General features: G+C 32.7%; 1 protein-coding gene across 1 annotated transcript in view; it reads right to left on the bottom strand.

The window, feature by feature from the left end:
* Positions 1-3,252: 3,252 nt before the first annotated feature.
* The window catches only part of LOC124369543 (molybdenum cofactor sulfurase), a 30,872-nt gene continuing 20,374 nt past the window's right edge, over positions 3,253-13,750 (bottom strand). Inside the window, exons 5-9 of the mRNA XM_046827568.1 lie at positions 10,041-10,317; positions 7,824-7,940; positions 6,874-7,035; positions 6,613-6,722; positions 3,253-3,725 (exon numbers count right to left, since the gene is read on the bottom strand). Of these exons, the coding sequence (XP_046683524.1) occupies positions 6,669-6,722; positions 6,874-7,035; positions 7,824-7,940; positions 10,041-10,317 (610 nt within the window). The 3' untranslated portion in view covers positions 3,253-3,725; positions 6,613-6,668. The remainder of the gene's footprint in view (positions 3,726-6,612; positions 6,723-6,873; positions 7,036-7,823; positions 7,941-10,040; positions 10,318-13,750) is intronic.

The raw sequence follows: 13,750 nt of genomic DNA on the forward strand, positions 1-13,750 counted from the left end.
TGGCAATAGTTAATATTTTGAAAACAGACCGTGTCTCTACAGTGGCGGTCATTAAAAACGATGACACAACATGGTAAAAGGATTTACTTATACTGAATACTGTGATTAAGATCATATTTAGTTAACATTGGCAATAGTTAATATTTTGAAAACAGACCGTGTCTCTACAGTGGTAGTCATTAAAAACGATGACACAACATGGTAAAAGGATTTACTTATACTGAATACTGTGATTAAGATCATATTTAGTTAACATTGGCAATAGTTAATATTTTGAAAACAGACCGTGTCTCTACAGTGGTAGTCATTAAAAACGATGACACAACATGGTAAAAGGATTTACTTATACTGAATACTGTGATTAAGATCATATTTAGTTAACATTGGCAATAGTTAATATTTTGAAAACAGACCGTGTCTCTACAGTGGTAGTCATTAAAAACGATGACACAACATGGTAAAAGGATTTACTTATACTGAATACTGTGATTAAGATCATATTTAGTTAACATTGGCAATAGTTAATATTTTGAAAACAGACCGTGTCTCTACAGTGGTAGTCATTAAAAACGATGACACAACATGGTAAAAGGATTTACTTATACTGAATACTGTGATTAAGATCATATTTAGTTAACATTGGCTAAACATTTTTATTTTAACACAACTAGTTAACTTTTATACTGTCACTAAAAACAATTATTTAAATTCCTATAGGTTATGTTTGTTATTTTTTATATTTTTGTACGTTTATATATGTATTGTACTCCCAAATTGTTACATTTATTTTAAAAATTTCAAGGCAACTCAGTCTTACAAATGTAAATGTGAATTTACATAACGAATTGCTATATTTTATTATTCTACCGATCTTCCGCGACAAAACAACATATAATACAATTACCAGAAGCAATATTTACAGTAAAAACGAATAATTTTAAAATGATTGCGAGTGTTGCGATATCCCCATATCTCGCCCCCACACATAATTACTGTCACTTCCAGAGTTAGTGTCTCTCAAATTGAGTTGACAACAAAATCCGACTGGTTATACATTGTTATATGGCCATCCATATCGTAAATTTACGCTGTGCATGATTTTTTCATGGTCCAAAACAAAATACTTGAAATATTATATTTAAGAAATCAATACATTCTTACAATGGTTATCATTTGTTATAATCCTGAAATTTTAATTTTAATTATCTTTGCTCTCATCTTATAAGAACCATAAAATGATTTAGGACACGACATACACATATATATTTAAATAGCTTTCCTGATGGCCTATACCATAGATATATACTTTATTATTACCGTACATAAAAAGTAATTTATGTTAATATTTGACGTGTACATTAAAGTAAATATGTCATATTTTACTAGGCAAAGTTAGGGCTAAGAAATCCTTTCTAACACTTAATCTGGATACTAACGTCTAAAAGGTGACCTCCGTACCACCACCGAACCGTGTAGGGTTTACTTTGACTTTGAGTTTTAATTGCAAATTTTATATAAATTACTAAACTGTTTATATTTTTCTGACTCTGCGTGTGGACAGTTGAAATAAAGAATTAATCCTTTTACCATAGTACGCTACGTAGGCTATGCTACGTAGGCCGAACACATTGAGAAAGTACATCGAGGCAGAGGAGACCCAGACAGCGTCCAGCGACCACCCCCCCCCCTAACCCACCGTGGTAACATTAGTTTGAACCTGAGCAACATAAAGTAAGAGCCAACATTAAAAGAGTTCTGTTAAACTTTACAAAATTTCACCCCAATTAATCTTTTTCTGTACACAACTGTATTAAAATAAACCAAATGAGGCATAAATATATTAATCAGACATGCTTAGGTAAAAAAATATTATCATATTTTCTTTACATGCGCATTCACTTGTGATACTAATTTTGCCATTTTAGTAGGTATGATATCGAAAAATAGTCTATCGAAAAATGTTTCTTTCTCTACTACAATATTGGTAAATTTTTGGGAACAATCAATGTATTGCGTTTTGTTTTATATTTTTTTTAGTACTGAATAATGATTACAATTGAAAATATCATCTGAACAAAAAATTTAGAAGAAAAATTTCCAATTCAAAACCAACCTATGGAACATTAAAATTACTCAATAAGATTTAGAAACTATTACTCAATGTCTTTTTTAAAACTAAAATTTTGCAGATATCACTGTGCGTGTACGTGTGTGTGTGTGTTTTTTAATATGATATTATTGATGGGTTTCAGTACAGCTGGCTTCATCGTTTACTTCATTAACGTGTTTAAATAATAAAGAGGATTGGCCCAAGGAATTACGAGGGAAGATCGTAACTTCCTTGAGAAACTGACTGCTGATCCTTCAGTCCAACTATTACAGACTCTGTTCAATGGAGTACATGTTACTTTTGACAAACACTGACAAACAAATTTGTAATATAAACATCTTTCAACTTTGATTATTCTTTTTATTTTAAATATTCTCTGAATATTTTAAATACAGATACATTATTTTCCACTACACAGTGAAATGAAATTAACAATGTTGATTCACCTGTGTTACAGACAAAAATAATACATCGCTAAAGTACAGGACTCGCTATTATTTTTCCCTCTACACCATCGCTTTAAAGCTTAGATTTTATTGCTTTAAGCTTTAAAAAAAAATCAACTTTTTGCAATCTTGAAACTTTATATGATAATATAATATTAATTTTAATATTAAATTTCTTGATTTTAGACTGCAATAACAATAACTGTGCATAATTTAAAGCTTTTATCTATATTGAAAATGAAATGAAATTTTTTTTTTTTTTTTTAATACATGCAAAAAGATAGACGAAAACTAAGCATGTCTTACCCAAGTTTATGTTACTTTTTTTGTTTCCTTTGCCTCGAAGAACAAATTTCGTTTAAAGAAAATTCAAAACACCCTAAAAACCAGCTGAGGGTATAAAAAATAAAAGAAGAGTTAAACGTATTACAATATATTTAAAAAGCAATCCCACATCCAGCATTAATGGAAAAACGTTTGGCACACTTGAAATATGGCAAATACAAACAGACAATACACAATATTAACATAATAAAACGTAACTCACATAAATTCAAGTTTTCAATCTAAAATCTAAGATTAATTCAAGCAAGACGTCCTTTAACAGAAGCCTGAAATTATTAGGTATAAAAGTATGGTGGCTACTTTTAGAGCGATAGAGAGAGAGAGAGAGAGAGAGAGAGAGAGAGAGAGAGAGAGAGAGAGAGAGAGAGAGAGAGAGAGAGAGAGAGGAGAGAGAGAGAGAGAGAGAGAGAGAGAGAGAGAGAGAGAGAATACACAATATTAACACAATAAAACGACTCACATAAATTCAAGTTTTCTATCTAAATTTGTTGAGCTGACACTGTACATTTTCTGTAGCATTTAACTGAACTAGCTTAAACTCTAAATTATTTCATAATTATAAACAGGATTTTCAAGCAAGACGTCCTTTAACAGAAGCCTTAAATTATTAGGTATAATTTTTATACCTTTAAAATATTCCATTTCCTTTATAAACAAGTTTTGTCTAGAATATTTCTTACTTATGATTATGTAAAACTATTTGTTCTAAATTACTACAAAAAACTATGCTAAATTTATCAATTAAAAATCTCAACACGAACAATTCACACTTCTGGCTAGAGCATCCATCAGAGTCCATGGTATCCCCAGAGATCCTGCTATACCTGCACAGATTTATGCGAATAAGTAATACTGAATCAAAAACAATGAGACATGAAGATTCATTATTTAACAACATATATACTAATGGTTGAGTTAATCGAAAGAATATCTTATTTTGAACCACTGCAGATAAATAGATGATAACCTGTAATTGTCATAAACTTTCTCCTATTTCTTATATGGTATTACAAAATATTCCTAGAATAGTTTGGCCATTTTTATTATTAACAACAAAACAAATATTCCCCAAGGCAACTTTTACCAGAGAGCCAGTTTTACCCATCTAAATTCAGTATTGAATGTCAGGCCTAGAAGAGCTCCTGACTTAACTGAGTCAAGAGATTCTGCAGTTAAATATTTACGATAATAATGTAAAGTTTGCACTTACTTTCCATCATTATCGTATTAAATAATGTTACATAGGGGGGAACAGTATATACTGAATATAAATTACAAACAATCTACATGTGTCCTTACTATCCTCTTGTCTCTACATATTTCCTATTTTCTACTTAAATTAAGTAAAAAACTACAATAAATGTATAGTTTCTATAGTTAAACATTTGATAAAGGTAAAATAAGGACATGACAAATGTTCAACATAGCAAGAGAAGAACACATCTCTAAATAATTCAGTTATTTAAAATATTTGCAAATTCTTGAAAGTAGGATGTGACATCTCGCTGGTGTAGTGCTTGGCCAAAAACTGTTGCATCATGTTTGAGGAATTAGCGAGTGCATAGTCGTGGTGAAACATTCGGTCTTTATTGGCCCATAATTTAGGCCGTTTCCGTAGCACCACATATCTGAGATGTCATTCGTGTTGTACTTAGCATTTGGTTCAAACGAAAAAAAAAATGAAATAATGATTTATTCCAGCATTTTTTTACATATAAAAAAGAACAAAAACTCTTTCTACGGAATAAGAACTGGCCACGTTTACAAGTATTGCGGCCAGATTGCCAAAAAAGAATAACAACAAAAAAGCTAGAGTCCAGATTTTCAATTGAATGACACAGAGCCGCTCACTGTGACGTCTGTTCTTTGTATCACACTACAAATACATTAAATTATACAGCCACCATTACACTGTTATATTTAATAAAGCAATACAATTAATAATTTTAAAAAAATATCAAAACTATTTTAGCAATAATAAAGTTTTAAATTTTATTGTTCTAAATTACAATAATTAAAAATAATTACAAATTACTCAAAGAAAACAACCATATTTTTACCTTAAAGCTAAAAGTTCTTAGTCCTACCGATTCTTTTATTGACAAGGGTAGCTTATTAAAAAACGTAGGGCCACTATGACGAAATGAACATTTAAACGACGATTTATATACTTTTGGAGTTCTAAATATTCTACGATTTATATTACGCGTTAAGTATAAAAGATCAGTAGTTCCAGTATTGCCGCTTCTCCGGTAAAATAATCTAAGAACTTTATAGATATAAGTATGCTGAATGGGCAAAATGTTTAACTCCATAAACAAAGGAAAAGAACTGTCACGGCTTTTTTTCTTAATATAATTCGTAAAAAGTGATTTTGAACGACACAAAAACATTTCAGGTTTGATCCAGGCTGACGGTTGGACTGATCATAGCCGTAAACCCCATCACTAGAGATCACTTGTATTCGGGTCCGATGATCGTGGTTTCGTACAAATCTTGTTTTACTTCAAAACATCACTCTTTTTTATCTTAGGTGGGCAATTTGGGGATGAATTTCGCAATCACTCATTTGAAACCCAAATCTTCGGACAAAATTTCGGCAACCTGAGTTTTTTGCATTTCTAAATCTTCCTCCAACTCACACACTGTTAAGGGATTTCCGTTTTCATCACTAACTGCACACGATTGATGTTTTCAGATGTTTACGTTGATGAAGGCTGACCAGAATTCGGGTTACTTTCAATTCATCAGCGGCGATTTTGAATCACAATTCACGGAAATAGAATACACATCTTCCTCCTAAAAGGCTTGGTCTCCGCACACGGTTTTCCGAGTTTGAAATTAATGTTTATGTAAATTCACGGTCCGTCATCTTTTGAGTGAAAACCCTTATGAAGGCTTGGTAAAATACGTCCCGGACACTGCATGACAGCCGGCTTATTTAAGTTATATATGAGAGCTATTATCGGTTAAAGCAGTAGAGTACAGAGATAGTCAATGCTGGATCTGTTAACAATAGCTGCAGATAAGGAGTAATAGTTGAATATCGCATATATCGGATCAAGACAGCCCTCAGACAATATACACCATTAAAAATCTGATTTTTATTCTAACCCGCTACACAAATCACATCAGTTTCTTTTCAACCACACTAGACACTCTTAGACTAGACGTGAGAGTGAGGAAGGAGGATTTACGTGTAGACCAGCACGCAGTTCTCAATACAAACTGTAACTGCTTACTTCTGATATCTTGTAGGTCCCCTGCCACTGTCTTCCTTGTATTTGTAACCAAGCACGGGTCCTGGCGTCAAGAATTACAATACAGTTCTAGGATATTTTTTAATTCCTTTCTCAAAATTTAAATTAAACTGACTTTAATTGTAGTTAAATTTGTATTAAAATACAGTAACTTATTTCAAAGTACAAGTAAATAGCGTGCTTAAGTATGATTAGGCTTGTGGGTCATGCTAGCTATGTGAGATTGCTATGTCTTGGCAGTCATGGGGTCTGAAGATAAACGTGATTCCACGTCATAGAAATGTTTTTATTTTTATAGATGAAAACAGTATTTATTTCAGAACAAAATTAGTTGCCTTTTTTTATTAAACTCTAACTTACTACCAGTAGAATAAATTATAATGAGCTCAATGTACGTAACTTAAGACTTAATAAACATCTCAGCAGGAAGAGTAATTTATAATAATTTTACCTCAATCTATGGAAAACACTTGTGGTGGAGGTCTCTGTTCTTATTGCTAATGCTCGTCAAACACGACCTGGCCGGTTTCCACGGATGATGTTAACAACTGCATCTGGATGCTAAAAATGTGCCAATCAAATTGAATCAAAATTAAGTGTGAGCTTCTCTGAAATATTTTAATACAACAATAATAATTTGAAAGTGTTGTTTATATTACTAAAATAAACTATTTTGTAGAAGCTTTAATGAAAGATATATAAAGGAAGTTACCGCATAGATTCTTGGTGTACGGCTGAGCACGAAACGTTGGATAGCATAGATCAACGTGTCAATATGCATTCTTCTGGTGTACAGCCCCACAGAGACCCTGATGGAACCTGTAGGCATTACTCCTACTTTGTCGATATCGTCACCACATTCGTGACCAGCTTCCTGACAAATATCATTTACCTGATTAGAAGATCTAAATGTATACTTTTTCCAATTTGAATTCAAATTTTGTGTCCAGGAAATAGAGTAAATATAAATCCGTTAAATCCCATAAACACGGCAAAGTATATAGTTCAGTGTATAGTCCCATATCCCAGTATTGCACAGTAGGGCGTGCTATACTGTAATGCGATTTTTTTTACTGAAGTTAATTGTGGCCAGTATTCACTATGCTTCTCATAAATTTTGGAGGGACTTATGTCGAATTATTCAGTTTTGAATACTAATGGTACAAGAGGATTGTAAATGTGGGAAGTCCGTTACTTAAAAACGACATTTGTCATGTAAGGATTTTCTACGTTGTATATTCATAATATATAAGTTTCATAAACTCAAATAGTAAGAAATATTGTATACTCGTGTATCAAGGCTACTGTCGGTAATTATGTTTTATACAAAATTATTTTTAAAACTGAGTTTTACATAATTTTGAAGGGAATTGTCTCAATTTCTCTATTGGGAGCTCGTTATATCAGAGTGCGTTATGTGATGACCCCACTGTACTTAAAGTGTAGCAGAAGGGTTTAATACAATCGTGAGTAGCTGTGTTAAGAATTTCTAACATCTTAAGATATAACTAAATTGTTTTTATCGTTTCACTAAAAAAAATAGATGGGTTTGCTTTATTTGGCATTTGGCCTGTGACCGTATTCTAATTGGTACCTACTGGGGTGAACGAGCACAATATAAAAACAACACAAATTTTCTAATAGAAAAAAATCCAAACTAACCACGAAGAATCCCATGTATTGATAGTCACTGATCTCTAGATGTCTCTGGCACGCCCCTGGGTTGCAGAAGCACCCGACACGCAAGTAGATTCCTTCTGCTTCCGCAATGTTCATCATCTGAATAATAACAATTGAGATATTATACTTACAAATCTACCATCTACTAGTTTTTTCAAGTACCATGTTAGCATTGTATTGCTTGTAGGCTCAACTGTATGTCATATTTCCCTTGTCATAAATCTTACTACAAATTCTTGAAAGAGACACAGGTCAAATATGAAATTAATAATATTTGTACGTATGTTGTATAATTAAATACAACCTATTTGCCTATATACAAAATATATATATATATATATATATATATATATATATATATATATATCATTTTAAGCCTGGCAGTACCGGAAGGCATACGCTAGTTAGGATCGGTAGTCATCAGATACATGTCACTAAAACTGCCTGACACGCTTTAACCATAAAATACATAAACAGTATGGCAGTTAAAGGGTTCATTTTTAAGAAGTTCTAAAAATAAAATACTCGTATTGAGCTTGGCTACATTATTACAGTACACGTACCACTGTGCACAGGCAAATAGCTATACATCGACTAATGGTTTCTAAACATAAACTCAGATGAAGCAATAACTAAAACATTTAGTATACAAAATTTAAATTTGAAAAGAGATCAATTATTTTAGGTATATAGTTTTGCAACTTAATAGAAACAAAAAATGTATGTAAATTGACAGTGCAAGGCTATAGTATTGGCAAATCGGAACTAATGTGCTAGATAATTGCTTTGCACACATGTTTACCCCCACACTCACAAGCACAGAGTTGGCGCCATCCCAACACCTGCGTTTTTCATCCCGAGTTATTCAGTAACATCTTAGACTTGAGTAAACCATAATCAGTGACAATTCCAATACGTTGTTTCGTTTTTTTTCTCGTTATGTTACTATATATATACTAATCACGTAGGATAACATTACAAATAACAAAAATCTGAGTTGACTGGGGAAGTGCACTAGGTAACGAGGAGCAAGGCTGGAAATGCAGGTGGCCCTAATCCCATGCACTTGTGTGTGTAGGATATGCGTGAGTGAGAGTGTGGAACTACATGGACAAAGTCGAGCGCCTATTTGCAAATCTTAAAAACAACAAATCTCTGATGCAAACAGAAACTCAATAAGCAGCTATTTAACCACAAACATGAACGACACCAACCACACGTTCTTATTTTCCAGACGTTGGTAATACAAAATAAGGGATCTCGAAGTTACCAAAGGCGAACTCTCACCAGTACTATTGTAGCAATTTCTCTGCATATGCATCAGCTGAAAACCAAGAAATTATCAGAAAGGTGGACAGCCTCGGTTCTTTGTTTAAGTTGTTTATTGGACTCTGTGTGGCTCAAACGATGAACTGATACAATAGGAGGTAAGCAGCCTCGAGGAGAATTTATGTGTGGGCAGAATGGTACGAGTGACATTTGGGTACATTAGCATTTTCTTCATCATCACAAAAATCATGTGGCTTTTCAAACTATATTTTTTTTACAGTGAAATATAAATTAATTTATTTAATTAACATAAAACTTTATGAAAATGTTACTAATTAAGAACTTAATGTAGGTAGGTTACATAATTTTAAACTATAAAAATTGTATGATTTTTTAGATGGAAACAAATAATTATTATTCAAACACGTGACCTTGGCCCCTCTCCCCCCCACGTGCTCGTCATTATCACGATCTCGTGTATGTGGTCTTACTTCTACCGATGGTTTTGTCTAGTACGACAGTGTTATCTGTTATCTCGATCACACAACTCAATATTTCTACATTTTATGCCTTAAAACACACGTAACAGTAACACTTTTTTCGACATCTAGATAAACTTTTTAGTACGACTCTAGCCTACGCACAGATATGTTAATCTGTAATATATAGTTTAATAACTCATACTTAAATTATATAAATAATATTTATAGAACTACTGTACTTAAAATTAAACTGTTTTATTTTATCGCCGCTTAGTAAGTATAGTAAAAGGGTAATTTACAATTTATCAACTGTAAAAAATCATTTTTCTATTCTAAAAAAAATTCTTATCACGGTTCGAGATAAGGCGACTGCTACATGTCATAGTGCCCAGGCCTTTTCAATATTTTGGTATCTCACTATAGACTGAAAACTACTGGATGTGCTTACAGTGTTATATCCAAGGATAGATCCATTCTCATCTAATAAATTGAAATTGATGATGGGTCCCTGGATAGAAGGATCTTCATAGTTAGAATCAGCATAGATGAGCACTGCTGGCCTTAAGTTGTAGTAGCGTATTTCCCGTAGTGCATGAAACAGGTATCTGATAAGGCGGTGGCAGTGATCAGAAATCATGATCATGTCTAATCCAGATGACTCGAGCCAGTTCAGAGCATGGCCGACAGCAACTATCCCATGAAAATGAGCCGTGCCATCTTCAAATCTGGAAAAAAGTATCTTATCGTTACATATCTCAGAAGAGAGGAAGAGTGCCAAATAGGAAAAGAATAAGTGCAAGAAAGGGCGATATGGCCTTAACTTTGGCTGAAAGATCATTCACTTAATATCATTGTGAAACAATAATAAGCCAGAACGTAAATAATTACAGTGCTGAGTTTAAATTCTTAACACTATAAGTCTCAGCCTAGCCCACAGTGCTATCACGGAATATGGGTTTGGAATTCACGTTAAGTTGTTGGTACGTTATTATACCTCAAATGACAAATAAATTAAAAGGAATAAGGAATCTGGACATTTTACTTCATTAGGGCCTCGTGTAAAGTAAATTTGTAATTCTTTAAGATCAATAAAATTGTATCAACTAAGAACATTCAGTTACTATAATATGAATATTATAGTAAATATTGCAGTAGTGACGTACCCATTCTGACCTGTCGTAATCGAACAGTACTCACCTGGGTTAAGTCTACTGTAGTTATGACTTGGAGTAATTCAACAGTAGTTTTGACCTGGGATAACTCAACTGTAGTTCTTACCTGTTGTTACTCAGCTGCAGTTCTGGGCAAAGGTAATTCAAATGTAATTTTAACATGGGGTAATTCAGCAGTTGTCCTGGCGTTGCGTTGGGTAATCCAAACAGTATATCTGACCTGCGTTAATTCAACTGTAGTTCTAACCTGGGATAATTCAACTATATTTCTGATATAGATTAATTAACCAGTACTTCTGACTTTGGGTAATCCAACCTGATTTGAATAATTGACTTGAAGTTAATGCATGGGGTAATTCAGCTATAGTTCTGACCTGGAATAACGAGTAATTTAATAGTACATCCGCTCGTCGTGATTCAATTGTATTTTTAATATAGAGTAATTGTACCGTAGTTCTCACCGGGATAATTCAATTTGGAATACCGTCCTGGAATAATTCTACTGTAGTTCCGAATAAGGGTAATTTAACTTTACATCTGAAGAGGGGTGATTTAAGTGTAGGTCTGACTTGGAATAATTTTACTATAGCTCTAACCTGGGAAAATTCAACTGCAGTTCTTTTTTGGGGTAGTTCTGACCCTAAATTATTCAAATTTAGTTCTCAACAGAAGTAATTTAACTATAAATCTTATCTAAAATGATTCTACTGTATTGGTAATCTGGGATAATATAACTTTAGTTCTGAGCTGAGGAAATTTAAATGTAGTTCTAACATAGAACCAATTGCAGTTTTCTTCTGGGATAATTCAACCGTAGGTGTGACCAGGGTAGTTCAATTATAGTTCTGACTTGTGGTAATTCATCAGTAGTTCTAACCTGGGGTAACTCATTGTAGTTATGTTTTTCTAATAAGGGTGATTCAACTATATTTCTATTCTAGGGCAATTCTGACACTGTAGTTCTGACATAATAACGTGGGATCCCTTCTAAATGACGGGCCAGCAGCGGCAGCGGGCCGGGACAAAACCACGAAACTTTCACTTGTGCGAGTAGCCTTGAACTGTCAACTCACCCCAACCCTCACCCACTCTTTAATGAAGACTGGGTCGTCCAATATCCTTCACCTTGCTCACAAATCAAATCAGCGTTAGACGTGCATCGTATATTTTTTCACTTTTTACCTATTTTGCTCAAAACTGCTGTAAATATCCCACATTTTCTCCGTAAATAGTAAATATAATTACAATTCCCGCACTTCCCCAATGTCCCGCACGGTGAACACCCTAAGTGTTTTTGTCAACCATGAAATAAAATTGTTCTCGGCCTAGATCATTTTCTCTTATTCCAAGTGGACTTACTTTGACTATTCATCTTGTGTATGAATGCTATCATAAATGGGCATACCCAGATGGGACCGGTAACTTAAACCATTCGATACATATGTATCATTAATGGTGTACTGTATGTGACATATGACTAATGGCTTTATTTGTACTATATTGTACAAAAGGATTCATTGCATGACCATCATATCCTGGGATTTTATTACCTATTAATAATTTTATAAATAAACATGAATTGTTAAATGTTGCTAATATTGAGAAAGGGTGAAATAATTTGGCAATTTTTTTTTATATCATTGAAATTTAATGAAGGTTTATATGAAGAGAAATACTAGAAAAATTAACTGGAATATTTTGAAATTTAGAAAAAAAAATTAATTTATGCTTCATAATCCAAATTTAACTTACACCTGGCAACAGCTAATGACACTTTTAGCTAAAGTTCAACGAATTGGCAGAAACATTTTTGATAGTTTAAATTTCATAAAATTATAAATATACTGTGTTTGATCAGTGGTGTAATTTAGATACCAAATAAAAATTTAATATATAATTTTACCCCAGATTGCGCCAGTTATGAAATTAAACATTCAAATTTATTGTAATTACTATTTAAATACAGTTACAAACCCAACCTTAATGAGCAAAGCTATGAAATTTTTCATTTGAGGTACTCCAAACTGGTGGTTTCCTTGACATTGTAACATGACATTTTAATTGTGGCTTATGGAAAAAACAGAGAAATCAATACTACCATGCCTCAACGATCCATTCTTTCCTAGAATACATGTAAAAGGTGGAGAATGTATCTTCTGGTTCTTAAGGTATAGCCATTTTCCAAGACTCTGTTATTATATTTAATATAGCGTAGTTTTCATAAAATTCTTTTTTGTTATCGGGCAGTCTCCTAAAGTGTACTTTTTCACTTAAGCTATAGCCGTTTTTGCTAAGCCTAAAATCAGAATAATATGCCCTCACACGGGTGTCAAACTTTTTAATTTCAATTTGAATTATTATCACCACTTACCACAATTCAGTTAAGAAGGCTATACCTATACCTATACCTATACCTCAGCTTGACAGGGAGGTTCACAAAATTTGTAGTGGTAACCTCCTCGTTTTGGTCATCCTAGATAAGCATATGGTTACAGGCGCATTAAATTAATATTATATACAAATACTTTTATTCAAATGTGCTAATTGTTTCTAGCTAAGTTTGAATTTTAACTACACCACTTGAACGACCCTATGTTTACCTAAATAGTTATACTTGTTTAACTTAATTTACCAAATATGTTCATAGTAAACAATGAACATTCAACATAGGCTATTCTCGAATTCAGGAATTTTGTTATTTGGCTAAAATTCTTAACAAAGATCATTTAGTTGCAATTTTAACCATTACAACAGCGATATAGTTACAGTTTATTGACGCAGATTTTGCGTTTATATATATATATATATATATATATATATATATATATATATTTGTTAAATGTATACACACATAATAATTAGATTTTGTTCAAAACACTAAATATTTAAACGTTACTATCAAGTAGCAGCTACGAAAGTGAGGTTAGTTATTTCTATTTCTTGTGTCTTCTACCTGTACCTGGTACTTTCAGTAACCGAGCACAAA

Source organism: Homalodisca vitripennis, chromosome X (genome assembly GCF_021130785.1).
Source record: "Homalodisca vitripennis isolate AUS2020 chromosome X, UT_GWSS_2.1, whole genome shotgun sequence".
In the NCBI taxonomy this organism is placed as follows: domain Eukaryota; kingdom Metazoa; phylum Arthropoda; class Insecta; order Hemiptera; family Cicadellidae; genus Homalodisca; species Homalodisca vitripennis.